The sequence below is a fragment of the Rattus rattus genome, chromosome 6, assembly GCF_011064425.1.
Source record: "Rattus rattus isolate New Zealand chromosome 6, Rrattus_CSIRO_v1, whole genome shotgun sequence".
Lineage (NCBI taxonomy): Eukaryota > Metazoa > Chordata > Mammalia > Rodentia > Muridae > Rattus > Rattus rattus.
In genome coordinates this window covers 58657200-58684618 of record NC_046159.1, presented here as the reverse complement: position 1 = coordinate 58684618, position 27419 = coordinate 58657200, and the positions used below count along the sequence as shown (strand labels likewise).

Sequence of the window (27419 nt, the reverse complement as noted above, 5' to 3'; positions counted from 1 at the left end):
ATGAAATCAAACTCTCTCTCTCCGTGTAAGTGGAATGGTCCTCTCTTTAAACTATCGCTCTGTGTCAGTGATTTGGTCCTCTCTTCAAGAGAACCTACAACTACAGGAAGTTTCAGCAAAGTAGCAGGCCATAAAATCAACATCAAAAGAGCACCTTTTCTACACACCAAATATGAACTTGCAAAACATGAAGTTGGGAAAATAACCCCGCCCACCATAGATTTGAAAAGCGTCTAAATATCACCAATGTGGAAGAGACTCTGATTAAGCTTCCATTTTTAAGGCTTTTCCAGTGAGTTTCTTAAGTTTTTGAGACTAGAAAACCATGGCAGGATTAAGTAAAAAAGACACGGTACAAAATAAGGGATTTAAAAATTCTTTCCTAGTAACAAAAACAACAGAATAAGGTCCGTAAGGATGTGGGAAATATCTCAAAAACACCATAACATGATCAAATCACCAGAGAAGCCAGCTTGCAGCATTTGCAGAATACATGCTTAAGTGCCTCTGCTATGATCCATAAAACAGGCCATTTGCACCAACTTTATGATGGCCAGCAGATTCAGTCTGCAATCGGTCCTCAAAATTAGCTAAAAAGCAACCCCTGTCTGCCTTCGACTCTCTCTATTTGGGATTATTTTATTTTAGTTTGGTTAAGTTCAAGTTCATTCACCTAATAAACAAGACTTCAAAATACCAAGAATCGTTCATGTTGATGTAACATGTTCTGCCAAAAAAAAAAAAAAACAAAAAAAAAACCATGTAAACATGTTCGCTGCCTGGGTGGGGAGACATTCTGGTAAAGAAAGACTGTGGTGTGGAGAGGTCTACTCAGCCTGAGGAGGAAGAAGAGGAGGAGGAAGAGGAGGAAGAGGAAGAAGAGGAAGAAGAGGAAGAGGGGGAAGAGGAGGAGGAGGAAGAGGAGGAGGAGGGGGAGGGAGAGGAGGAGGAGGAGGAGGAGGAGGAAGAAGAGGAGGAGGAGGAAGAGGAGGGGGAGGAGGAGGAGGAGGGGGAGGAGGAGGGGGAGGAGGAGGGGGAGGAGGAGGAGGAGGAAGGAGGAAGAGGAGGGGAGGAAGAGGAGGAAGAGGAGGAGGAGGAAGAGGAAGAAGAGGAAGAGGAGGAGACAGTGTAGACGTGCAAAGGGAAGGCTCCCGTGTTCTTCAGCTGTGCCCAAGTTCTGGGTATTGACAGGAGGAGTGGATCAGTAGAAGTTGAAGAAGCCAACAGAAGCAGAGACAACATCCCCAGACTTACAGAGTATGTGTTGGGATGTTTTGTAGATGAACCTGATTGTGTTTTAGACAGAAATACTTAAAGGTACTTAAAGGATCAATAACAACTTAGAATTATATGAGAGAAAACCTATGTTCTACACAAATTTAATGAAAACTATGCCGCAGGCTCGAGACAGGGACTGCTCCAGTCAGGCCGTCGTCTGACCTGCCTAGGAAGCATTTAGGGAGAAGGGCAGCCACATGGCTCGGCCTCCTTACCTGTAACAAGATGCCCCATAGGGACACTCAGGCCTGTCACCAGTCACGCCTTCGTCTGTGACAGGTACAGCTCCATAGTCACTATCACCAGGGTGGCTGAAGTGTTGAAAATGGAGCGGATTCTTCCTGTGAGGACAATAAACATACTGTCAGAGGGAAAAACAACAGGAAACTATGGGTCTGTAATGGCTGCGCAGTGAAACCAACCAGTATCTGGTTATTCTGAAAGAGACCAAATGCCTACGCTGATAACAAACACAGGTGACACCCCCATGCCATGCTGATGACCAACCTGACATCTGGCTGTTAGAAAACTGTCCAGGAATGCAGCCATGTGAAGAAAACTCTGGGTGCTTGTGAGAACAAACACTCCAAGAAAACAAAGGCATGTGACTTCAGTTTATTCAAAACTCAGAACTGATCTTGGAATATGGTTCCAAGCTCCTCCCAGGGGTAGCAGATAAGAACGAGTTTACTTCCAGTACTCGTTATTGCTTACTGCTGCTACTCCATTAAATGTTTAAATTTTCTATGCCTTGTGGAAAAACACGTTTTTGCCGAGTGCAGCCAGTTTTTGTAATTATATTCAGTTTGATCTCACAAGAACTTTAACCCTGTGACCTTTCTTAATCCCTGCAGTATAAATTGTCTGGGGTTCTGAGTTAAGTTGCCTACTGTGTGAGACTTTGGTTCATCTCATTTATAGGCTTCCTTATCCCAGGTCCCTCCCTCTCTTGAGCAGGGACAGTGAGTCAGCATGGACTCTCAGAGAAACAATTTCTAGTGTCATATGAGCAGGGACATGTAAAAAGGACAACTTGCAAGTATGTCGTTCACGCGGGTATCGAACAAACACAAGCATCTACAGCCTTTAAAGATTTTGCAGTCTACGCTAAGATAAAAACATTACTAGCATTCTAGAAAGACCCCATGTTTCTGATCTTTAAACTCTTATGACTACACAAAGTATTCTGTCCTGTCTTCTAAAAACATTTTTCAAACTCTTTGGACCAGGCTTTCTTATGCTCTTAAAATTTATTAGTAGAGTTTGAGTGCCTTCTGTTTATGTGGGGGGTTTACCCTGGTAGAAATTTAAAATGAGAAATTGTAGGGGTCATTCTGATGCTAAGGTCCTGTTCCCCAATTGGTTCTTGATCTATCATTAAAGAAGCCGTGGGTCAATTGCTGGGCAGAAGGGATGGGTGGGACTTCCAGGTCCCAGGAAGAGACATATGCAGGAGAGAGAGAGAAGAGGAAGAGTTTCCAATGCTTTGAAGAAGGAAAAGCCAAGGAGCCATGTGAAATCTGGGGTAGAGAGGCCACAGGCCACTTCTACAGGTAAGCAGTTGGGGATGTTGAGCGGTGACTAAATGTAACTGAGCAGGTGGAGGAGAGGTGCGGAGCAAAGAGTGTTGATAAGGGCACGTTTCTCTGGACGGGAGATAAGCAGCGCCCAGCAATTGTGCCAAAAAGGCAAGTTGAAATTGAACAACTGTGTGTCTGGGTTTTTCATCTGCAGATCTGATATTATCTGTGTAGGGGTTGGTAGCATGCTCTGTTTCCAGAGCTTAGGCAGGAAGCGAAAGCTACACAGAACAAGAAATGAGAAAAGTACACTTATTTATTTAAAATAACAATGAAAATATTTTCACATATTATAAATAACAAATCTTAACATCTTTAAACATCTTCTTTGCATTTAGTTTTTCCTCTATATTGCAGGGGCAGGGGTGCAGTTCACTCTTCCCCTGGCCTATGTGTGTTTTAGGGACCCAACTTGGTGGCAAATGCCTTTACCCACTTAGTTTGAATTCTATTGCTGTGGCAAAACATCATGACCAAAAGTAACTGGGGGAGAAATGGGTTTACTTCCATTCACAATCTTAGGTCACAGTTCATCATGGAAGGAAGTCAGGGCAAGAACCTGGAGGCAGGACCTGAAGCAGAGACCACGGAGGAGTGTTCCTTCCTGGCTTACTCACTCTCCAAGGCTTGCTCAGCTTGCTTTTTTATACCACTCAGTGTCACCTGCACAGGGTTGACACTGTCCACAATGTGCTGGGTCATCACACATCAATCAATCACGAAAATGTCCCACAATCTGACCTACAGCCTACTTTATGGAGGCATTTTCTCAATGAGATTCCCTCCTCTCAGATGACTCTAGCTTGTGCCAAGTTGACAAAGCGATGATGATGATGATGATGATGATGGTGGTGGTGGTGGTGGTGGTGATGATGATGGTGGTGGTGGTGGTGGTGGTGATGATGATGATGAAGAAGAAAAGAATTATCTAGCATCACCACTGAGCCATCCCACTAGCCCTTACATACCTTTTAGTGCCAATCTAAAATTCACGAGGATGTAATACATGCTTAAGAAAAAGCAGTTGGCCTTTCCTCCTTGTCTCTGTGTTTGATCATCAACAACAATAATGTTCTGTGGTCTCTAGGGACCACTGCATACTTATGAGAATCACAGTCTAAACATCGTAACATTTGCAGGGAAACGGAGGGAACTGCGAATCAGCATGTGATGCAAAATGAGTCAGACTGAGATGGGCAAATGCTACACTTTTCTCGGATGTGAAACCTAGACTGGGGCGGGAAAGTACAAGAGGCTGAAGAGGAAGCTGGATCTTCAAGTAGAAGGGGAAGAGTGAAGGTGACTTAATGGCTGTGAGATGAAAGCAGAAAGGGGTTACTTGGGAAGGAAAGGGAACCAGCAAGTTAGGGAAAGGGTAGGAGCATGGAGAGCCAGGCATGGTGGTACACACCTTCAAGCCCAGGACTAGGAGTCAGAGGCAGGAGGATTACTGTGAGCCTGAGGCCAGCCTGGCCTACACAGTATGTTCCAGGACAGCCAGAACTATACCATATATAGGGAGACCTTGTCTTAAAAAACAAAAAGGAGCATAGAGGACACCAGAAGGGATAAATTATAATAAATTATAATAAAATATATGCAAACATTATGATAAAATCCATTACTTTGTATATTAATTTTTAAGAATTAAGACAAAAAACAGAGGAATGTAAATTTAGAAAATCTAGAGACTTGGGGTATTACCCATTTGATAGCAGGGAGAGTTTACAGCAATAACACTGAAGCCGTAATGATTTTATAGATATGTATCTTGTGGGTATGTGGGTATTCAAAATGCCATTCTCCCCGCTTGTTTACAAATATAAATATTTCAATAAAAGTTACTTCTCCTCTTTGTTACAAATACAAACACTTTGATTTAAACAAATTTCAGGCATTCTTTATTTCAAAACTATGAAAAGTTAGTTACTGCCTAAAGCTAAGAGTGATTAAAACTAAACTATCATTATAAAGTATAAGTAAATAAATTTTTATTTGATAAAACATTTATACCTTATAACAAAAGGAAATGACAGGGTTGAATACTGCTACTCATTGAATTTGTGTCTCCTCAAAACTCCTGTGTTAGAAGTGCTAACCTCCAATGTACTTGTGAGAAGAGAACTAAGGCTCAGTGAGGTGATCGTGCTAAGACCCTAACAAAATACCTGGCATCTTCCTAGGCGAGGAGGAGACACCAGAGGAAGCCCTGCAGAGAGAAGGCACTGAGGATGCCACCCTCAACACTGGCAGTGCCCAGAACAGAGAGAAATCAAATGTCTGAAGTCAGGCACACCAGTCTGTGGTATTCTGTTATGGCTACACAAGCCAACTAACACAAGCACAAAACAGGACTTTCCAAACCCACAGTAAGGGATGGTTTATAATCTGCTGTATATTTTTACATTATATTCTCGGTGTAAAGACATTTCACAAAATCATGTATAAACCTAAAACTCATAACAGTTGAAAGTGAAAAATATAGCTATTCTAATGCTAAAATAACAATATGTTTTAAAGAGTAGGAGAGTGAGAAATGAACAGAGTCCATGGTGAATGTACACTGTGTACATATATGTACAGCACTGTGCACACACATGTACAGTGCTGTGCACGCACATGTACAGCACACAGCACAGATTGACAAGCAGGATGCCATCAACAGAAACAGGTTATGCTGCACTCTCAAACTGAAATTATGATTTGAATGCATAAAATATGGATTCATAAAATCTCATTTTCCTAATTTTCAAGGGAAGAAAATTTCTATTTTATAGAAAAATGTGAAGAAAATAATTAAAAACAATACAACGCCTAAACACAATCTAAAATTACCTTAGTAGACGAGTGCAATAATTATTTCCAAAAGCATCTCTTTAAAATTAAGCTATTCAGTAAGCAGGTATTTACGTCTGGATTCCCCAGCATCAGGCCCTTGCATCAGTCAGCACGTCTACACTTAAACACTTACGTCCCCATCGCATCCTAAGAGCTCCTGGCAGGACTTCCCAGAATGCACAGTGGGAAAGCACCTGACGGTAAGGCCGCGGTTTGTTAGGCTTTGACACACACAGTACAAAACAGCAGAGAAGTAATGGGCTGAAGTGCCGCCTGCAGGTCCCTCCACCTTACCTGTAGCAGCTGGCCCCATACATGCAGGACGTCCTCCGGACCGTGTTTTCCTCTGAACGGCCTAGCACTGAGTCGGCGGTGTCTGTGAGCGAAGCACCAGGGCTGGAGGGAGCAGGGCTGGACTCGGGATGGCATCCTTGGGATTTCTCAGGAAATGACTTGCTTTGGACACCTGCACGACACTTGGGATGGCTCACAGTCTTGTCCTCGTCATTCGTGGTTGGTTTGGTGACAGCTTTATGTTTAGAGGCCTCACCTAGTTCCTCTGCTGAAGTTGTGTCACTCAGTTTATTTGCCTTCACAATATCCATATCCGGGTCACTTACTGTGATTGAAGACGATGATTCTGGCACATCCTGTAAAAGAAATACAGAAACGGTATCATCGAAAAAGGCAAACGCCAGACAGTGGTGGCGCATGCCTTTAATTCCAGAACTTGGGAGGCAAGAGGCAGACAATCTCTGAGTTCAAGGCCAGTGTGCCCTACAGAGTGAGTTCTAGGATACCCCAGGCTACATAGAGAAATCCAGCCTCAAAATACCAAAAAGGAAAAAAAAGCAAGTTTTAAAAAAAGAAGAAATATATAAATTAAAGTTTAAGAGGGGGTTGGAGAGATGGCTCAATGGTTAAGAGTGCTGACTTTTCTTCCAGAGGTCCTGAGTTCAATTCCCAGCAACACATGGTGGCTCACAGCCATCTGTAATGGGATCTGATGCCCTCTTCTGGTGTTCTGACAGCTACAGTGTACATGTATATGAAAAGTAAATAAATATCTTTTTTAAAAAAAAGTTTGAGGACAAAAATACAAGTTTCATGTTACAAAATAACCTTAAAACTTTAAACTTTTTTTAAAGTAAAGATACCATTTTCTGTTTTTAGTTTAGAAACTTTTTGACAATATCAATTTACAGATATAATGAACCTTTAGGACTATGTCAGATACTAGTAAAAATCTAGAAAACATACAAAGGAAACTGGAGAAGATGTTCTATTTCTTTTTGCTGTTGGTTTGTTTGTTTTTGTTGTTTGGTTTTGCTTTTTTCTTATTTTCTGAGACAGGGTCTAACTGTGTAGCTATGGCTGTCCTGAAACTCACTCCGTAGACCAGGCTGGCCTAGAACTCACATACATGTGCCTGCCTCTGCCTCCCGAGTGCTGGGATTAAAGGCGTGCACCACTACCACCCAGCTGCTGGAAGATACTCTACTCCACTGTCCATGACCTCATTCAGAAAGCTCTTACTCTTACTTATGAACTGGATAGGACCAGTTCAGAAGGTCCTACTCCTAGCTGAGGAGCTCCAGGCAGGAGATGGCTTACAAAGAGTCACTTTTCTTGAGGGATGAGCCTCCTGGTAGGCTGCTCACATCTTAGTGGTTAGCATTTTGCCCATGTGCATATAGGCAATACTAACTGGATTCAGTGGGCTATATTATAATATACTATGTATGTTATAAATAATAACACAGGGAAGAGGAGAAGAACATGAATTTGAGAGGAAGTACAAGGGCATCCAGGAGGAGTTTGGGGGCAGGGTAATTATTATCTCAAAAATTAAAAATATTGACAAAAACGGTGCGCTACACCAAGGAGATATTTTAATCGCCACTGTGTGCCTTTTACGTTTGTTCTGGCCACCAGCATAATGAGTAAACCTAAAGAATCATGTAAGTACATTCTGTGGAGCAGACACATGCTCACCTTGTCAAAGCTATGCGGAGCACGCAACAAGCACATGAATGTTCACCTCAGTTTCTAAGTAAGGGTTTGGGGCTGTCGGCCTCCATCTGGCAAAAGCTGACTTTAGTATTAACAGATAGTTAATACTTCAAATTTCTTGATATATTATTCACCTGGCTTCCTTTGGACTAATTATTTAAATGTTTCAATAGTCTTAAAAGAAACTGTAACTTCAAAATACTACTCATACTGGCTAATCACATTCGATGGGGTGTGGGTCTTATCATGGCTCTGCACAGCGGCAGATAATCTAGTGAAAACAGCCAGTTGGCCATTCCTTGTAACCCGCCCTCGGATAGTGGCATCTCTATGCTACATCTCTCTAAACCATACACTCTACTTCACGTTTCCCGACCACACCCCAACCCCATCCCCAGGCCACCACCTGGACGTCAGGGCTGGGAATTGAAAAGTCCTCACCTACCAGCCTGCTTGAGAGTTCTCCCCATTTCCTTCATTCCTGTCCAGCAGTCGGTGAGTCAGTAAGTCTGGCAACTAAGCCCAGAACTTGTTATTGTTCCTGTGGCATTTTTAGACTCTGCAAGTCATTCTCCATCCTTAGTTAGGAAGGACACGATCATCAGAAGCCCTGGGCTCCCTGTGCCTTAAAGGGCCCCAGCCTCTAGGAATCTCTGTACAAGCCTGGAGGTGAGAGGGTAAACAATTCTCATGCCCGGGGGGGGGGGGACAGGGGTGATCCTCACTGCTAAGGTTCCTTCCAACGTGGGATACTGTGGTTCCAGCAGAAGTTGGGTGGGTCCCACTCCACATCTTATATAGCTTATTTCAGAACAAAGAAACACATTGGAAAATGATAAATTAGAATACATCCTTCCTATAAAATATTGTGGAGGTGTTAAACTAATGGATGCAAGGCAAGGCTTGCCTTTAAAAGGTGGCTTTGTTATCTTATTGATTTTTCTGTAGAGGTAGGGCACGCATGCCCACGTACACGCATGCAGAGGCCAGAGCAAGACCTCTGACATTTTCCTTCTTACTCTTCACAGCACTAGCTCGAAACAGGATCTCCTGGATCCAAACTGCCTTTGGCTAGGCTGCTGGCCAGGGAACTCTCAGATACGCCCTCCCTTCCCTCCAGTGTGGGGTGACGGGCAAGTGAAGCTGGGCCTGGCTTTTCACGTGGGTGCTGGACACGTGAACTTGGGTCCTTGTGCTTTCCGAGTACGTAAGTGTTCTTACCCATTGTGGCATCTTCCCGGTCCCTCTAACATGTTTTTAACTAGAGCACGGTATCATTCTACACTGGCATTTAATGTTTTAAGTCACCTCTCACTCCACCGCACCCCTTCAAAGGTTTTGTAGCAGATAATGACTATTATAGACATCCACAATCAGTCAGAATGCAGACGAGTGACAGTGGGGTGCCCAAACCCGACTCCTACACCAAAAGCTCAGGGTTAGTCATGAAGACAGGGCAGGTATGTCATAATGCCTGCCATAAAACAACGTCCACTAGACATGACAGAGAAGCTGGACCCACCAAAGCTCAACGACACAGTTGCCTAAATGGGACCATTTGCTATGCCAACATAGATAAAAGAAAAGTTTATCAAGGCCCCACCCCTGTGACGAGCTACAGGCAACCAACTGCTGCTGACAGGGAGAATCGGTTTCCTCTGACTGAGGCCTCTGACCAGATAGCCAGTCCCCAGGGGGAAGGCTTAAACGCATGTACACACAAGCAACCCTGAATGTAGGTTGTGTGTGTGCACGTACTTTTAACAATAATTAAAGGGGAAGGGGTCATAAACTTAAGTGGGAGTGGGGGGAGGCAAGTAGGAATGATGTAAATACAGTATTCAAGCATGAAACTCTCAAAAAATTTAAATTTAAAAAAATGTTCTCATAGCAGAGTCAGTAACACACACCTGCCATCGAAGTACTTGGAAGGCTGTGGCAGAAGGATCAAGACATAAGCTGTGTGTGTGTGTGTGTGTGTGTGTGTGTGTGTGTGTGTGTGTGTGTGAGAGAGAGAGAGAGAGAGAGAGAGAGAGAGAGAGAGACAGAGAGACAGAGAGAGAGCGTGCAGCAGCACTCGAGAAAGCGTGTGTTTGCCTGAATAAATCCCGGTGAAGGATTTGTAGTGCTACAAAGATCAGTACGACAGCGGGACTGAAGGACAAGTCTAATGGGAGTTTTCATGTTTAATAAATATAGATATTCTATTTGTAATACTATCCACAATTATTTGACTGAGTTAAATAACAAGACAATAACTAGCATGCACTACTCTGCTATTTACAAGTGAAGATCAGAGGATGAAATGTATCCCATCATAGTCCAACTCTCTGTAGTTCCAAACAGATTCTGAAGAATCTGTTTTATTGCAAATTAACCTTTACTTCCTCACAAGGAACATGCATAAATGCTGACTTTCTTAGAGAGAGAAATTTTACAATCACAGATGTCAATACTGTAAATTAGGGGATTTCAAATAAGAGAGACAGCTTGGCATGGTGGCATACGCCTTCAATCCAGCACTAGAGAGGCAGAGGCAGGCAGATTCCTGTGAGTTTGAGGCCATCCTGGTCTACAGAGGGAGTCCCAGGGCAGCCAGGATTATGTAGAGAGACCTAAGACAGCACCACATCCAACAAAAGAAAATAATCAAATAAGAGACACAAAAGGTGGAAACCATAATGTTCTTTATGGAACTCCATGCAATATTAATACATAGCATCCTTGGCATTCAAAAATTCAACATTCTTGGTTTCAATTATTCATAAATGATCCCAAAATCCATTATACACAGTAATTTTTAAGTTTGCTGATACATAAATTTGATCTGTGCCAATTCCAAAGCTCATGGGCTTAAGGAAGACACTGACCTGGTGGGTAAGGGGATAGGAAAAACATAAGGGATGCCTACAGCGAGTAGGGGAATGAGAGCTTCAGATCTAGTAAACGCCCACCTCTGCTTATTTACGATTTGATGGACAGGTTAAAGGACTAAGCCTGGGGGGCTAGAGAGACCTGGTAACAGTAGAAAGACCACCTAAGAAGTAAAAGTGTGTCTGATACTTCAGAGATCATGAGGCTAGTGGTCCTTTGAGGAAGACCAGAATATACTCTGAAGACTGTTAAAACAGCTTGTCGACTTGTCTACGAAGCACTTCCCTGCCCCTCACCCATCTGATGTCAGCGTATTGTAAGGGGTGGAACAGACCTTCCCTCTGACATAAATTCAGCAAGGTGATTTGTTATTTCCAAGCTCTTCTTGGCACGAATGACCATGCTGATATGTTGCCCTAAAAGTCCTGCATCAACTCCATTAACACTCCCAGGAGAACAATGGAAAACTCCACTCCATACACAAGCCTCAGACTGGTGGTTCAAACACTAGCTAGGTGTTTCCTCCTGGGAAGCCTCTCCCTGAAACTGAAGATGTCAACCTGAAATCCTACCTCTGCATCCTCTAACATGTCTTAACATGTCTTAACATGTCTCTAACATGTTACCCATGACCCCTGCTGGAAATACTCTCCCTCCTCCGCTCCCCAGACCCAGTTTTCAGATGTCGAGCGTGGAAGCTTTGCTTCTCAGATACTTGTCTATTCAGATGCCTCGCTGTCCCCAAGTGGCTCAAACTCTGCGTTCTTCATCACGTCACCATGACCACCATTCCCCTTCCCTGTCCCAGAGACCCTACTTCGTCTCTTCCAGTCCCTCTCTAGAGACTGCAAGGGCCTGTGGTGAACACATTTTCAGGGCTTCCTCCTGTGAAGGTTCCCACTTGCCCTTCTATCCGAATCTCTGTGAGCAGCAGTAGACTGTCAGTCCCTTACCCAGATGCCTAGGACCAGAAATGTTTAAGATCTCTGAGGTTCGGAGCGTGGAGTACTTGTAGAGATTTACAGTGGAGTGACAAAGTCTGAGACTATCCAAGTCCCAAGTGAGTTGAGGAAGTTTCGGATTTTGAGGTATTTTAATGTTTTTACTTTTGAATTAGGGGGTCTCAAGATGTATTTGTTCCTCCTCACTCTCCAACTTATACTTACCCTGTCATCTGCCTGGGACTCATAACTTTCTAGGACCAAAGAATTCCATTGAAATGGCATAATACAATCCTAGTCCTTGGCCTTAAATGATCTGAAAGCCCTTTTTGTTTTTAAACACAGTATGTTAGTTCATTTTTATAAGCTTTCTGACCTTGAAAAAATACAACAGGAATAAAATGCTGGCTTCACAAAAACTTTTGATCAAGAAATCTCTTAATAATACCCAACGATACATATCTTGTCATAATACATTTAAACTTCATCCTAATCCTCTGATCTGACAGATGGCTATGCTGAATTTTTTAAGTTGAATCAAAATGTGTGTGTATGTGTGAGAGAGAGAGATAGAGTGTGTGTGAGTATACATGTGAGTGTGTATGAGTGTGTATGAGTGTGTATGAGTGTGTGTGAGTGTGCGTGTGTGTGAGAGTGTACATGTGAGTGTGTATGAGTATGAGAGTGTGTGAGTATGAGTGTGTGTGAGGGTGCGTGTATGTGTGAGTGTGAGTGTACATGTGAGTGTGCAAGTGATTATACATGTGAGTGTGCATGTGAGTGTGTGTGAGTGTGAGTGTGTGTGAGTTAATATGCATGTGAGTGTGAGTATGCATGTGAGTGTGTGTGTGAGTGTGAGTGTGTATGAGTGAATGTGCATGTGAGTGTGAGTGAATGTGCATGTGAGTATGTGTGAATGTGCATGTGAGTGTGTGAGTGAGTGTGTGTGTGTGAGACAGCCACTGCTCACACTGTTTGGAGTCTAACAAGCTGACCAAGCTGCACTACTGCTACAAATGTGCAGAGGGCCTATGTCAGTCCCATGCAGGCGGTTGTCAGTTCGGTCCTTTGAGCCCGGGTTAGTTGATTCTGTGGGTTTTCTTGTGGTGTCCTTGCCCCCCTGACTTCTACAATCCTTCCCCCACCTCTTCAGCAGGATTCTCCTCTGGCAGTTCTTAACTTTCCCCTCCTGGGACCCAGCTGTCGGGTAAAGGCATTTAGTCTGGACTATCTGATGGTAAGTGGAGGGAGGCACGGCCGCTCGCAGATATCCCATCAGTCCTTGCAGAGCACTGTTCTTGTAAGCGGCCACTTAGGATGCTCTAGCCACAGCATAAAATACGTTATAAAAGAAGTGTCCAGCTGAGCCAGCCAGCTCAGTAGACTTTGTAAGGAATAACAAGTCACTGTGCTGAGTGGTACGGTGTTGGGCTTGCTTTGATAACAGTAAGCAAGGACTAATCACTTAGGGAGACCACTTTGAAGCAGCTGTTTTGGTTGTGCTTCCTTCTGCTGCCTGTGGCAGTTCTAATTAGATTGTGTAAAAGAAATGCTATGGCCTTAATCAGACTAGGTCGCTTATAGGTGATGAAGACATATTCTCTCAGCTTTGGGTTCTGGGAAGACCATGATAAGTTGCTGGCATCTGATGTGGGATTTCCTACTCCGCCATCTTACGGCAGAAGGCAAGAGAGGACAAGCATGTTCGGACAAGCATGTTCTGACAAGACAGCAGACAAGAAGATGAGCCCTTGTGTCCTCTTGTGGCAGCAGGGCGAGAGGCAGTAACCCACTCCTGCCATCTGTCTTAGCTTTAACACGCTCATGAGTGCAGCCTCCCAGGCAAGCACCTGCAAAAGCTACTGCACAGGGAGAGTGGCTTTCACTATGGATTGTTAGAGGAGACAGAAACACGGAAACCACAGCAGGCCTTTCGTTGATCAGTTCAAGAGCCCTCACTCGGGCCATGAGCTGGTCAGTTACAGAAGACCCGTGAGGCCTGATAAAATCCAGCACACAACTGAACGACTGACTTCATGGAGAGGCGGATACTAGTCACAAAACTCACTCACAGTCCCGCAAGCACAATAGGAAAATCCGCTGTACACAAAAGCGTCTACTTCTGAGCCCAGGGCTTCCTAGCAGTGTGACCATGGCTGTCAGTTTCCTGCAGGTACTGAAGGATGGCAGGTCAATGGTTCTCCTCCTTGAGTTCATACTGCAGTACACTTACGGCACTGCTTATAAACAGGCAGGAAATGGGCCAGAAGGTGACTCCTGTGCTTTCTCTCCAATTCTTTTTTCAGTTTTTCACTCTACAGGATACAGCTCTGGGTTCTTATAAGGTCCACACAGCCTCCATGCATCAGACTAGATGGGGCCAACCTCTCCAGTTTCTTGTTTCCTCTCAGAGTGAGCTTGTCTCCTGTTCTTCTCCGTGCTATCCCATCAGGACTGGCTGCTCTCCAGGGATGAGACCTAGGACAGGAACCTGACAGACATGGAGGACCTGGCTTGGACCTTCAGCCTTAGCCTTGTTCTCTGGTTCAACAGAGCCCAGCACAGAGACTGAGAGCTTGGGCCTCTTTTCTACTGAGCAAAGAGAAGTGAACCTCTTAAGGGCAGAACAGTCAGCCGAGGGGAGCTCTCGGGTCCCTCCTGCATCTGTTATCTCCTGATGTCATCAAGGCCTCACAACACTGAACGACTCAGGTCTGCTTACTTCTTGTTCCCTGCTGTGAACTAAACGGGTATTTCTTAAAGTCTTTCTTGCAATTATCAAACTTATTCAGGATGAAGCATATCAAAACATACATTCTCCTCGAAACTAAGTAATTTCTTATAAAACAGGCAAAGTGAATAGATTCCTCACTGTTCAAACAGGTATATGAAGCTTAAGTAAGACAAGTTCTACTTTGTTAAGATCCACAGGCAAATACAGATGAGCCAGAATGCATCTTATTTGATTACACTTGACCCCATCGGTAAGTTAAGACACTGAGTCTTAGAGACCGGATCCACTTCTCTAGCGAGGAGAGGTGCTAGGGAGTCTGGTCTCTCCTAGGAGAGGACATGTGTGTGACTGTAGTACTGAGAATGACCTCGAGGACGACTTCTGACATTTCAGTGACCCAGTGGATCCTGTTCCAAGGCAGGCCCAGCACGACTTCCAGAGACTGAGAGACCCACAGAGATCAGCCAGTGGCCTACAAGTCCATGAAAAGCATCACCTTAAGCTACCACTCTGAAAGGAGGAAAATTGTGAAGACTTTCTGTTCTGGGGCCACCTCTCAATAGAAGTTAAATGCATGAGTATGTCCAAACCCTGTGCAAGTCCAGGCTACCCAAAAGCCAGCATAGTGGGTAGACTCCGGGTTTGAACTCTCAGCAGTGAGGAGCTCTTGCATTGGTAACTGCTGAGAGGGGAGGTCAGTTCTCTCCAATGATGTGACCCCTGGTAGATCAAGTACATATCAGTGCAGACCTCACTCCTAACTCTGTGTACAGCACTATGTGGACTTGACGGGCGGGGGTCAGAGAAGGAGAAAACTCAGGTAGGTGGCTAGGGATAGAAGGATGGGAGAGTGATTATGGGAGATGAGGGAGTATATAATATGAAATTCCCAAAGAATAAATAAATAAAAGTATTGTTCTTTTTAAAGCCTGGCTTATTTTACTAAAATGTGCTATAGCTTCCAGGTTAAAAAATAAAAATAAAAATATCATGTAATAAGCAGGCCTCATTTTTTTTTAAATACCCAGCATCAAGGAATGCCAACTCGGGCGGACCACTCCAGAGGACTGTATACCCTGAAAGAGGAATGACAGGCCTACAATCACCACAGAGCCACGGCAGAGTGACCCGTGCTCTGCGAGGATCCATTCCACTATCCGTCTCCTCACCACGCTTACCACAGTGCTTCTGGGAAGTCCACAGAGGCCACAACAATTAAAACCAGTGCCAAGAGATCTCCGCCTTTCTCTAGTCTGAAAATTACTCTACAATGCAAACTATCCCTCTATATTAAAAATTATATTTCAGTAAAGAAAAAAAATGAGCTGGTTTTTATCTACGTAGACACAGAATAAAAGGCAGCTTAGTTTCTTTTTTATAAACCCAGCACATGATTCGTGCCCGTCACTTGATCTTCTCCACAGCGCTGAAAGGAACGGTTATTCCTATCTCAAAATCCAGACAAAGAAAATAAACAACACAGTTTTCATCACCTCGGGTGAAACAGCCAGTCCTTCTCGGTCGGACCTTCTGCACTTCTTCCCAGGGTCTTGTTCTGCTGACGCGCTTTTTGAATTTCCTGGTGGAATAAACCGCTTCCTCCCACACCATGATGTATTCACTGGGGTTTTATCTTCACGGGTTCCTTCTCTTCCATCCCTCTGGATGGCATCCTTATCTGACGCATACACAAACACCCAAACACAAAGAACAAGAAGAAAATTACTCCCTGTATCTTCAAAGGTCGATACTCCATATAGCCAAAAAGGATCAAATAGCAAGTGGCTCACGGGCTGGCGGACGGCTCAGTGGGTAAGATAATTTGCTGTGCAAGCTTAAGAATCTGAGTGTGGATATCCAGCAGCAAAATGAGAAAAAGAAAAGAGAAGGGGAGGGAGTCGGGCTTTGTGGACCCCAGCTCTGTGTGAGAGGAGAGGCAAAGACAGATCACTTGGGATTGATGCCAGCAGGTGAAGTCAAACTCCAGCAAGTTCCAGATTCAGTGAGAGGTCCCAACGTAAGGGATTATACTTGAGTGACAGAGATGACACCTGCAAAGTCAAAATCACATTTACAGAAATGTCCACTGGGAAACACCTATTTACAAATCCCAGACAGCATCACACAGCACGGTGGCTGAGAACTCCTGCCCCAGAGTGCAGCAGGCCGACATGTACGGGGCCCACTGCAACTGTTTCACTGCAACTCTCAGAATGTCTTTTACATCTCGAAGGGGAAACTGTAAGAACTCAGTCACTAGAAGTAAGTGACGTAAGATGTGATCTAATAGAGGCCCTGACACATTGGCTATAATTTTTTTAAATTGTAGCATTAATTTTCTCTAAGAGAAAAGCACACAGAGAGACCCAATGAATTTTACATCCCAAATGCCCACCATCAAGTTAGGATTCAACTTAAGTTATTTGAAATATGGGTTAGAAACTCCAAAACCTCAGAAAGAGAATGCCCTCTGTACTCTGTAAACTGAAAAGCCTCAGTGACAATGGACATCACATTGGCATCACATACGGTAACCAAAGTTCAATAGTCACTGAGCCTCAGTGTCCCCATCTGACAACCCCCATAGTCATCTGCTCCTAAAAGATGAAGCAGACTTCCTACTAAGAGGAAAATATCCATGGCTGGTGTGTCTGCTACGCTGCACTGAGAGCCCCATGAAGACGAAGACTTTATGTGCCCTGAAGACTGTGAAATACACCTCTTATGAAACTAGTGCTCATATACTTTGACTAAGTGCACTACAGACATAACCAAATTTTGTCTGGAGATTCCCTTGAGAGCTCAGGCAGAAGCAGCAAAGGATCTGTAGTCATTGCTGTTCTAAGGCAGAAATGAGTAATCTTTTCCTAAAATAATAGAGAGAATAGAAAGCTCTGTGGCCACGGCAGGTCTACGACAGCTACTCACCTCTGCCTTTACAGCAGAGAGCAGCATTAGATACAGCCAGGGGAGCGGGGCTGTATTCCAACAGAGGCTTACTTATCAAAGTAGGCAGGGGCCGGATCTGGCCGATGGGCCTCGATCTCTTGGCCTTATTCTGAAGAACATTCAAGGGACCCACAACAGTTCAAGAAATAAACACCAAACTGGCTTAGGGAACAGAGTGAATGAATGTGTGTTGTTGATACTGGCAATGTCTCAGCTCCAAGAGTTTGGGCAAAGTCTTCCCTGGATGTTGACAATGTGTGCAGAAACAATTCATCACAGCTTTCTCCCCCTGGATGTTTATGGCCTGAAGACCATTCTCCTACAGAGGCACTTCCTAAAGATATTAACTAAGCCCACCTCCTTGTTTAGCTGCACGTTATTATCCCACCTCATGTTCAGCTGTACGCAATAACCGGACCCATCCCCAAGACTATGCAATTCAGTGAGTGTCTGTGTTATCAATAGGAATATCAATCATACCAAAGTGGAAATAATATACAGGAGTCACCTTGTATCCACTCACTTTCCCCAGTTTCACTTACTGTCAGCCATGCAAAGTTCTAGAAATAAAAGTTCATCCATTTTGAACTGCATGTTCTTCTGAGTAGTATGCTAAAATCTACACTATCCTGCTCCCTTTTTCTTAAACGTGAGTCTCTGGCATATTCACACTAGCGAACCTCACTATCAGATCTCACACTAGCGAACCTCACTATCAGATCTCATACTAGCGAACCTCACTATCAGACCAACTGTTGTTGGTTGAGTACAAGCACCATTATTTTACTGAAATGTCTCCAAGCACAAGAGAGTCACACTGGCCATTTGCTACAAATGGATGTTTAGTACATCTCAAGTTTCCCACGGGACTGTGCCTTAATGCTCGTGTGATTGGGATTGGAAGTGGGAACTTTGGGAAGTGTTTAGGTCATGAGGATGAGGGATTACAGCCCCTCAAGTGAGGATACTAGATGCCTGCTCTTCTACCCAACTATTTGAGTGTGTGTGTGTGTGTGTGTGTGTGTGTGTGTGTGTGAGTGTCTGGACATGACATGATATATAAAGGAGATAGCTATCGATGAGCCACATCTTAGACTTCTGGCCTGCAGAACTGTGAGTAAGTAAATGTTGCTTTGCAACAGTACTGTGTTATAGCAGGCGGAAACAGAGAAGAGCGACATTCTTCAGTACATTTCACCAGGCCAGCAAATACATTAAAACCCTTAAAAAGACTTTACGCTAAAATATAATTAATTATATGTGGATACCACTTAAAACAGTAATTTAAAAAAAAAAACCTTAATAAATAAAAGCGATATTAAGAAAGAGAAACTCTGCAGAGGGCGCAGGTGAGGTGAACTTTGCTCAGCAAGTGAGGCCCTGAGTTCCAGGCCTAAAACTACAAAACCAAATCAAACACAAAACCGCCCAGAAAAAGTGACTTATCCGAAAGAGTGAGTCTGATATTCAAAATGCTAACGATGCATAAGAAAGGCACCTAACTGTTAACATTTGTTAAAACCGCAACCCTAAGAAAATCACAGAAAACAGTGTCAATATGAAAAAGAGAATACATTTAAAACCTTTACTTTTTATTAACGAACTTAATGAGGGAAAGGCTATTTCTATCAGAACTAAGGAAAAACGTTTAATATCATCAACGCTTGTCAAAACTGTACCCGAAAAAATTGTAGACAACGAAGAAGTAAAATGCTATATACAAAGACAGGTGCTCCAGAGGCTCTACAAAGACCTATTAGGACCAGCGTACGCTTTAGAGAGTCGCAGTACAGCATGAACACACAGACGCTGCTTTTCTGTCCTACAGTGCTGTGAAGGAAACCTAGGGCCTGACGCTGACAAAGAACATTTTAAAATGCTACAACAGGTGCATACCCAGCAGAAAGGCACGAATCACTGAGGTGTCTACTGTGACAGTGAGCTGGACTGGGACAGGATCACACGAAATCGTAGCACAAACACTGTATACCTGGCATTGTCTTACTTAGTTGCGGTGCCCTTTCATCTCAGATGTGACACCAACAGTGCCATCTGAGAATATTTATTAGCAGCGCATCTGGCAATAAGAGGACTATCATATGCTCATCAAGGTAGCAACGGATAGAACGCTGTGTGACGAATGCTGTAAAGTGACAGCTTATGTTTTAAATTATATTCCATATACACGTAGGTTAGCAGGCGTGGCAGGCCCACACCTGTAACACCACACTCAGGAGACCGAGGCAGGGGTATAACAAGTTTAAGATCATGTCTCAAAATAAATAAATAGAATGGAATTTAAGTCCCAGGCTAACCTACATCATGTGCAACCACCGTTCTACATCTATTTGCTGAGAAAAACCTTGACATTGTCTTTAATGTTTCCTTGAGATGCAACATTAACAAAAACAGAAACCTACCTCCTCCACCCTCAGCAGGCATGGAAAGGTTCTGATCACTTAGACTTCCCGCTAACATCCATGCTGGGAGGATCCTTTTCCTCTGGGCAGGATGTGGCTGGTGCTCACTGAAAGCTCGGCAGTCACCTGAAGAGGACTAAAAGAACACCGGAAGTTGTTTCCTGGAGACGACCACTCATCCTTAGTGATTCTGCACTTGGTCTTAGCCAAAAGGCCGAGAAGCGATCCTTAGTGATTCTGAAAAAGGATTTACTTTGAAGAAAATTAGCATTAACATGGCTATCCACAACAGTTAGAATTCTTACAAGAAATTCATTACCTATTAGCTTATGTGTCAGTCTAGTGTGGCCTTCTCTAGAGACTAACTTAAAAGCCCAGGGCGTTGTAACGTGCATGATTTCAGTTGTCTTTTCTCTCCTTGAAATAAGGACCAGGTTAGAATGGTGTCTTACGTCTCTCGCCATAGGATCTACGGTGGGACACTTGGTCTTGGTTACTTCGGGGCTTCCTTGCAGCTGTGAGGCACCAGCTGTCTTATCAGGTAAGTTAACCACAGGGGACTTCCGCATCTCATTCAATATATCATCTTCATCAAGCATCTGACTGTTTCTACAAAATAAAACGGAACTTGGTTTTCTATCATTTATAACACGTCTGGTGGCAGCCTCGAGCCGTCCAGTTCTGTTTCCGAGGACTCCTCACTGGTGTTGGGCTCCCTCTGTCCAAATGAAACCTAAAAACACAGTTTACACTACAGTAAAAGTTTGTCATATGTTATCACATCCTGCATCAGTCTTTGGCCAGGGCCAAAGAGATGGATCAGCAGCTGAGAGCACTTGCTGTGGACCTAGGTTGAGGTCCCAGAACCCACATGACGGCTAACAATTGTCTGTTACTCCAGGTCCAATGCCCTCTTCTAGCCTCTGAGGCTAACAAGCACCTATATAGTGCACTCACACACATATATGCAAACGATCACATCCATAAAATGAAAATAAATAAATACACCTTTAAAACTGAAGATAAGAGATTTCAGAAATGTGTGTCTAAAGAGACTGACGGACAGCTTTAAATTTTTTCTTTCAGTGGTTTTAAAATAAGGACTGACCTCTTTCAAAGACAGACTTGAACTGCAATGGTAGGAAGCACAGTAAATGACAGGAACTGTCTCCTATTCCAAGATTATCCTGTATTTGCTTACCCACTCAAAAGCAGATCAACACCCAGTTTGTTTCCTCGCCTTGACTATTATGAAGTCACATGTTTTCAATTTGGGGGCATAAACCTAACAGGGCAGTGCGAGGTCATACGGCTGCTTTTATTTTTAAAAGTCTAAAGAACTAACAATATGGGCATTCCAAGGAGAATGAGCTGTTTCATAACACCACACAGTATATGAGAATTCCAGTTTCTCCATATGCCATATCACATTTTCTAATGTCTTTGGTTACAGATGCCTAGTGGCTAAATAAGCATTTTTTTCAAATTTTTAAGAGTATCTCATTATAGATTTGGCTAAACTTCCCAGTGGCTAGTAGTACTATCTTTTCATGCCTATTTTAGGATATATTTATTCCAATCAGCTGAACAGATTAAAATCAGGTTTCCCTTTCGTTGTTGAGTTGTGGCTGCTTATATACTCTAGATGTAGATGGTACAGACATATGTGATTTACAAAGATTTTGTCACTCAGTTGTGCTTTTTGTCTCTTACTGTTCTCATAAGCATACACAGTTTCAATGGGAGGAAATCCGATTCACCAAACGCTGATACTTCGCTGTTAGACGTGTAAGGCCATCGCCTGACGCAGGGTGGTAAGGATTTATAAGTATACGCCCCTCTTCAGATTTGGGTGTCTAATCCATTTTGATTTTTATGTGATATAAAGTGAAAGTCTAACTTCACTTGTTCCTGGTGGATATCAGCTCTTCCAGTGCTGTCTGGACAACTGACTTGATTAGAATTGGTGCCTCTGTCCAAGGTAAAGACTGTAAAAGCAAGGGCTCATTTCTGAACCCTCAACTCCAATGAGCTATGTCTGCTGTTACGTCAGAAATAATGACTGCGCTTTGTAGCGGGTTTTGAACTTGGGGAATGTGAGTTCTTCAGTAATCATGCTCATACTTAAGACTGTATTAGTAGTTAAGTCATCCTTAAGGGTTCCAAATATAAGCTAAATTATGTTCAAACATGCTGCTTATTTTCATCTTTAATATGAAATATGCTAATGCAAAGAAACTGATTAAAAAGAATTACAAATGATTTCATAAATTTTTCCTTTCATTTTCCTTGTACTGTGACTAGATTTTTCTCATACAATGTATTCTGAATCCCTATCCCCTCCCCTCTGAGAGCCTCCCAGCTCCTCTCCCATCTAAATCCACACCCTTATGTAACTACAAATGAGTGCTAAAGTTTTTCATTGTCACATTAAAATGAGATTTCTATCCACATTTTATTGCTTTGTTCGGAATTAGTTCTTGAAACCAGCAGTTGTTTATATGGAATGTAAGTGCTAAGAATTTCAATACTTGGGTCTGGAGAGATGGCTCAGCGGTTAAGAGCACTGACTGTTCTTCCAGAGGTCCTGAGTTCAATTCCCAGCACCCACATGTGGCTCACAACCATCTGTAATGAGATCTGATGCCCTCTTCTGGTGTCTGAAGACAGCTACAGTGTACTTATATAGAATAAATAAATCTTTAAAAAAGAGATTTATTAAAAAAAAAAAGGACTGGATCCTTAGCCAAGGTGACAGCAGAGAATTTCAATACTTAAGAAAAAATAAGTTAATATGACAAGGAACTGCTGTACTTTGCTTGAGACTATCATGAAGAAAATCTCCCTAAAGGACAAAACTGTGTTGCTTCCTTCTGCATCAACAGTGAAGTTTCACCAGGGAAAAGTCTTACCTTGTCACAGTGTCACCCAATCTGAGCACCAAGACCCACTCTGCACCCACTGCTGGGGATGCAACAGGAATGCAAGATACACTTTACAACTTGTAACTTTCCTCATGGAACTAACACAAACACACTCGCTCTCTCGCCCTCTCCCCACCCCCCTCCTCTCCTCCCCTCCCTCTCTCCTTCCTTCCCTATTCATCCCAGTGTAAGACAACTGCAGGTTGACTTCGCCGCCCTCTGGGCACTTGCGCAGTGGGCACCACACGGCCATTCTGATGCGGCAGCGGGTAGTCTGTAAGAACATCATTCTGGAAATACTGGTCTGGAACCTGGACCTGTCATGTAACCCTAGGCAAGTCTCGAAACTTCTCTGTCTTCTTCAGCTGCAGCACGGAGATATCAGCGGTGTGACCCCCTCACAGTCACTGTTATGAAGACTTCAATGTCAGACACAGGAAGCTTATGCCACACTTAACAGTGGCGACTCCTAGCAGCTGTGTTTGGCAGTTTCCTCTCCTTCCCTTCCTCTTCTACACTCTATAAAACACAGAGATGACGGAGCCCTTAACTGCTATAATCTTCCTTCAAAAACCAGAACGCATGGCAGCCCTCAGACAACATCGGAAAACAAGACATCCCTCCTTATCCCGAGTCTGGAACATCAACTAACATAGAGCGTGCGAACGGCTGGAATGGGAACCTGCAAACAAATACTGTGCTTGTCTAAAGGAATACAGGGATTAGCCCTGGGGGTTTCGAGTTTCCAGTCAGGAAAAGAAGACAAAGAAAAAGCCCGCGCCTGATGAGGAAGATGCTGCCTTAGGACCCTTGGCACCCGGCTGTCCTCTCCATCCCCAAGATGCTCTTCTGGGGAGAAGAAAGACCCCTCCACTTTTTAGGGTGTTGGCTCCTGAGTACACTTGCTTTTCTACCAACTCTCTGCCTTACATTGGCTTTTCAGTGCCAAGCAGATAAACACAGGTCTAATAACAACAGTTTTAAGTTTTTGATATAGTAACAAATACAAAATAGAGGTGATTCCAAAATCAGAAAAAAGTCAGAATTAATACCTTAAAAATTAAAAAAGCTAAAAATTCAAGAAAACATGTAACTAATTTTCTGTTTTGAGGAAGCAGGAATACAAGGTGAGAGACAGCACGCATCAGAGCAAACACCACAAGGCATAAGTTTCCAAAGCCAAGTGTTTTCCAGAAAAACAAATTATGTGACTACCGCAGCCCAAATACAGCTCAACCCTGGAACGATTTTCCTGAAGCATTTATGATGGTGGAGGAATGGGATACAAACACCGTTATTCACTTGCATCTCGCCAGGCAACCTTACCTCAGAGTACTCTCCACTTCCACTTCAGATTGTGTAGAGGAAACACGGAAAGCATACTTGTCAAGTAACAAGGAAAAGCTGTCCCCAGGATGCAACCGGCTCCACACGTGGGTCTCCATTGGCGAGAGCTGGCTCTTCTCCGAGGACTGGTGGAAACATGGGTTCTTATGGACCTAATCAATAAAAGAAAAGAGCAAGGCAGCAGCCTGTGAAAAACACAACTGAACAGGAACTGATCCACAATTCTGGTATCAAAACAATTGAGTATAAAATTACACGTAAAAGGTTAGGAAGCCTGGGACCTGGATCCATAGCATTTACATATGAAAAGGGGCTCTGAAAGAATCCAAGATAACAAACAAAATCATCATTGATGAGTTAAATAAAGTACTCAATGGATAAGAAAGACTCAAAAATAAACAGTTCTCCTACAGAGGCGTCGCCACGTCTATCCCAAATGTACCTGTCCCAGCAGCAGCACTTGCTTGCTATGGATCCTCCAATAACTTCTGACACAGTTTAAAAGTCAAAAACCACGAGGCAGGAGCTGATGAGCTAATCTCTCAAGTGTCACTGCTCTCTTTGCAGCTATCTTGGAAGGACAATTGTACTTTTAAATAAAACTCCCTCCACGACAATCATTTAGATTGAAATTACAAGTAGTTGACACATATCAAAAAACAAAACTATTACTACATTAATTATCTTACATTATATTTTCCACTGAATGCCTCCAATTACCAAAGATAGTTTCCTCAAAAAAATTTTTTAAATATCTTCTGAAAGGCACTTCAAAAATTGCAAATACAGGAACTAGTGAGAAGCCTTAGCAATTAAAGATGCCTGCCTCCAAGCTTGAGGACCTGAATTCAATCCCCAGGACCCAAACAGAAGGATTAAACCAACTTTATCAAGTTGTCCTTTGATAGTCACATATGTACCATGCATGCACATGCACATGTACACACACACACACACACACACACAGATATGTGTGTGTATGTATGTATGTATGTATGTATGTATGTATGTATGTATACACATGACTCCCTAAGAATGAAGAACAGCGTCATTTATGTTATGCCATAACGTAGCCAAAGGAATCAAGAAAACTTGGTTTAAAACATCAAACCATCAGGCAGTTAATAAGTCTACCCACCCGAAGAGTGAACCAATGTTCCTTAATAATCTTTTTCATAAACTGTTCATACAGTGGACTCTAGAAGTAAAAACAATATTCCAAAAAATATATTGATCGATTCTTTAAGTTAAGCCTATATACATACAATTTAGAAAGTTAAATTCATCAAATTACATGCATCTAAGTTTTTAAAAGTTATAAAGCAGGCGAAGCCCACAAGTGAAGCTATGAAAATACTATAAATCCCTCATGCCAGTAAATCTGCAAATAAGTCCAAATGCGGCCAAACTGTAAAGAATATATACCAAACAGACAAAAACACATATGTTTATAAGTCAATGTGTGTGGCTTCTTCAAAAGCAGTTTCCTAATTACTTACTGCCACACCCACAGACTAGTGCATCTCTCAAACCTCACTAAAGGATCTCTTTTTGCAGTAGACAGTGATTAACCCAGAGACTCGAAACTCGTCAAGGGACTGTGCAGAGAACGAGCGACTATGGAATGTTTAGCCCTAAAGCAGACATCTAGGTCACACCTCTCCTCCTAAGACTTGGGGATCATCTCCACAACCTAATGATAAGACTGAAGGCTGAACACGGAGCTGGGACCCAACAAGAAGTTTCCCTCGTGCTGACTAGCATTCATGGTGCTGAAATCAGTTTAACCCAGCTCTGAACCCTGGGACCTACAGCAGAGACCTGCCTGCAGGGCAGAGTGGCCCGGATGTTAGGAAGTAAGCAAACTGCAGGAGATGAACCCCATACCCAACACTGCTAAAGTAGACAGGGACCTGAGATTAGATAGATTAAATGGTTCTTAATAGTCTAAACATTTTTCATCTAAATCACTAAAACGCCTTAAAGTAAATGAGCAATTTTAACACCAGAAAAAATTTTTAAAGAAAATTCCGAATAGTTATAGAATCATGAATCAGAATTAACAAAATGGAGAAAAAATTACTCCATAGGATTAAAAGATCTCGGATTCTAATTCCCGTTTCAGAAGTTGCTGACTATTTAAGATCGGGCCTTTCCCAGAACCTTCAGTTCTGGAACTCTAAGTTGTTAAACACAGTGTCAAGTTTCAAAAAACAATACCAAGAAAAGAGTAAAAAGATATTTTCCTTTCTCCTCGATCTAAGGGTCATGTTTACTGGAAAATTCCACTTATTTATTTATTTATTTAATGGTTATAATTTAAATGCTTTACTATTTGAAACTCTCTTTTCCTGTCTATAATCTGTACTTTTTAAGTTTTTGTGAGGGGTTACACACGTATGGGAGTGAGCGTTCTTTCCACCTGAGACAGCAGCCCTTGTTTCCACACAGTGTACTCTCAGCCTCTCTCGTCTCTCTGCAGGAGTGCTCAGCGTACGGGACCACGTCACTGAACTGTTTACTTGGGTCTGGAGTCTACTCAAGACTTTAGGCTTGTGTGCCAAGCGTTCTTTCCTACCTATCTCCTTGGCTCCAGTTTCTAATAAGTCTAGTACAATCTAGTATTCAAAAGATACCAGTAAAGTCATACACTGTTGCCTTATGACTGGAATAAAGTCTAATACTGACTCAGTAATGGTGAAGTGTGTCTTCAAAGAAAACAATTTTAACTGGACATTGCCAAATCCTATGTAGAAATCTGACTCACTGAGCCCTGGAAAAACTTAATGAGAAAATTTTCCATTAACGTATTCTTTTATCTGTGCACATTTATATTATCCTCATTCTTAACACAGCCACAGAAGTAAGAGTATATCTGGCTACTTTTCACCCAGCTGTAAGGAGAACTCAGTACCTGTAATGAGCTAATTGAGGAAAGCGTCTAGGGCTGGGGAGACAGCTCAGTGATTAGGAACATGGGCTGTTTCTTTGCAAAGGACCCAGGTCTGATTCCCAGCACCCACATGGTGGTGCCTAGACATCTATAACTCCGGTCCCAGGGGATCCAATGCCCTCTTGTGGTCTCCATGGGCACTGCACACACATGGAACACAGACATACATGCAGACAGAACACTATACACATTAAATAAATAAATTTTACCTATTTTAGGTTGTAGAATACAAATGTCTTTCATTAACACTAGGAAATTTTTAAATAAACTTGAAATCTCCATCCATTAGTAAACAGGATGGTCTCCTAATAATGTGCTTTTGATACACACACACAACACACAACACACAACACAACACAAATAAATGTAATTAAGACTTTACATATGTTGTAAAAATTATATTGGTTTATTTCTCTGCACATTCCTATCAGTTGGGTTTGAATATTAACAACACAGTCCAGAAAAGTCTAAGAGTTCATTTTTAAAAAAAGAAACCCACTCATCAGCACTCTTAGAGGATCCACCAATCCAAAGCTGAAGTATTGGTGTCCACTCCCCCTTTCACCTC

The 27419-nt window shown here is 42.9% G+C and overlaps 1 protein-coding gene across 1 annotated transcript in view; it reads right to left on the bottom strand.

Annotated features, from left to right (window-relative positions):
• Aplf (aprataxin and PNKP like factor) overlaps positions 1–27419 on the bottom strand; it is a 44899-nt gene that overhangs the window by 12644 nt on the left and 4836 nt on the right. Inside the window, exons 3-8 of the mRNA XM_032906152.1 lie at positions 23878–24050; positions 20089–20236; positions 19628–19763; positions 15752–15936; positions 5991–6346; positions 1494–1619 (exon numbers count right to left, since the gene is read on the bottom strand). Of these exons, the coding sequence (XP_032762043.1) occupies positions 1494–1619; positions 5991–6346; positions 15752–15936; positions 19628–19763; positions 20089–20236; positions 23878–24050 (1124 nt within the window). The remainder of the gene's footprint in view (positions 1–1493; positions 1620–5990; positions 6347–15751; positions 15937–19627; positions 19764–20088; positions 20237–23877; positions 24051–27419) is intronic.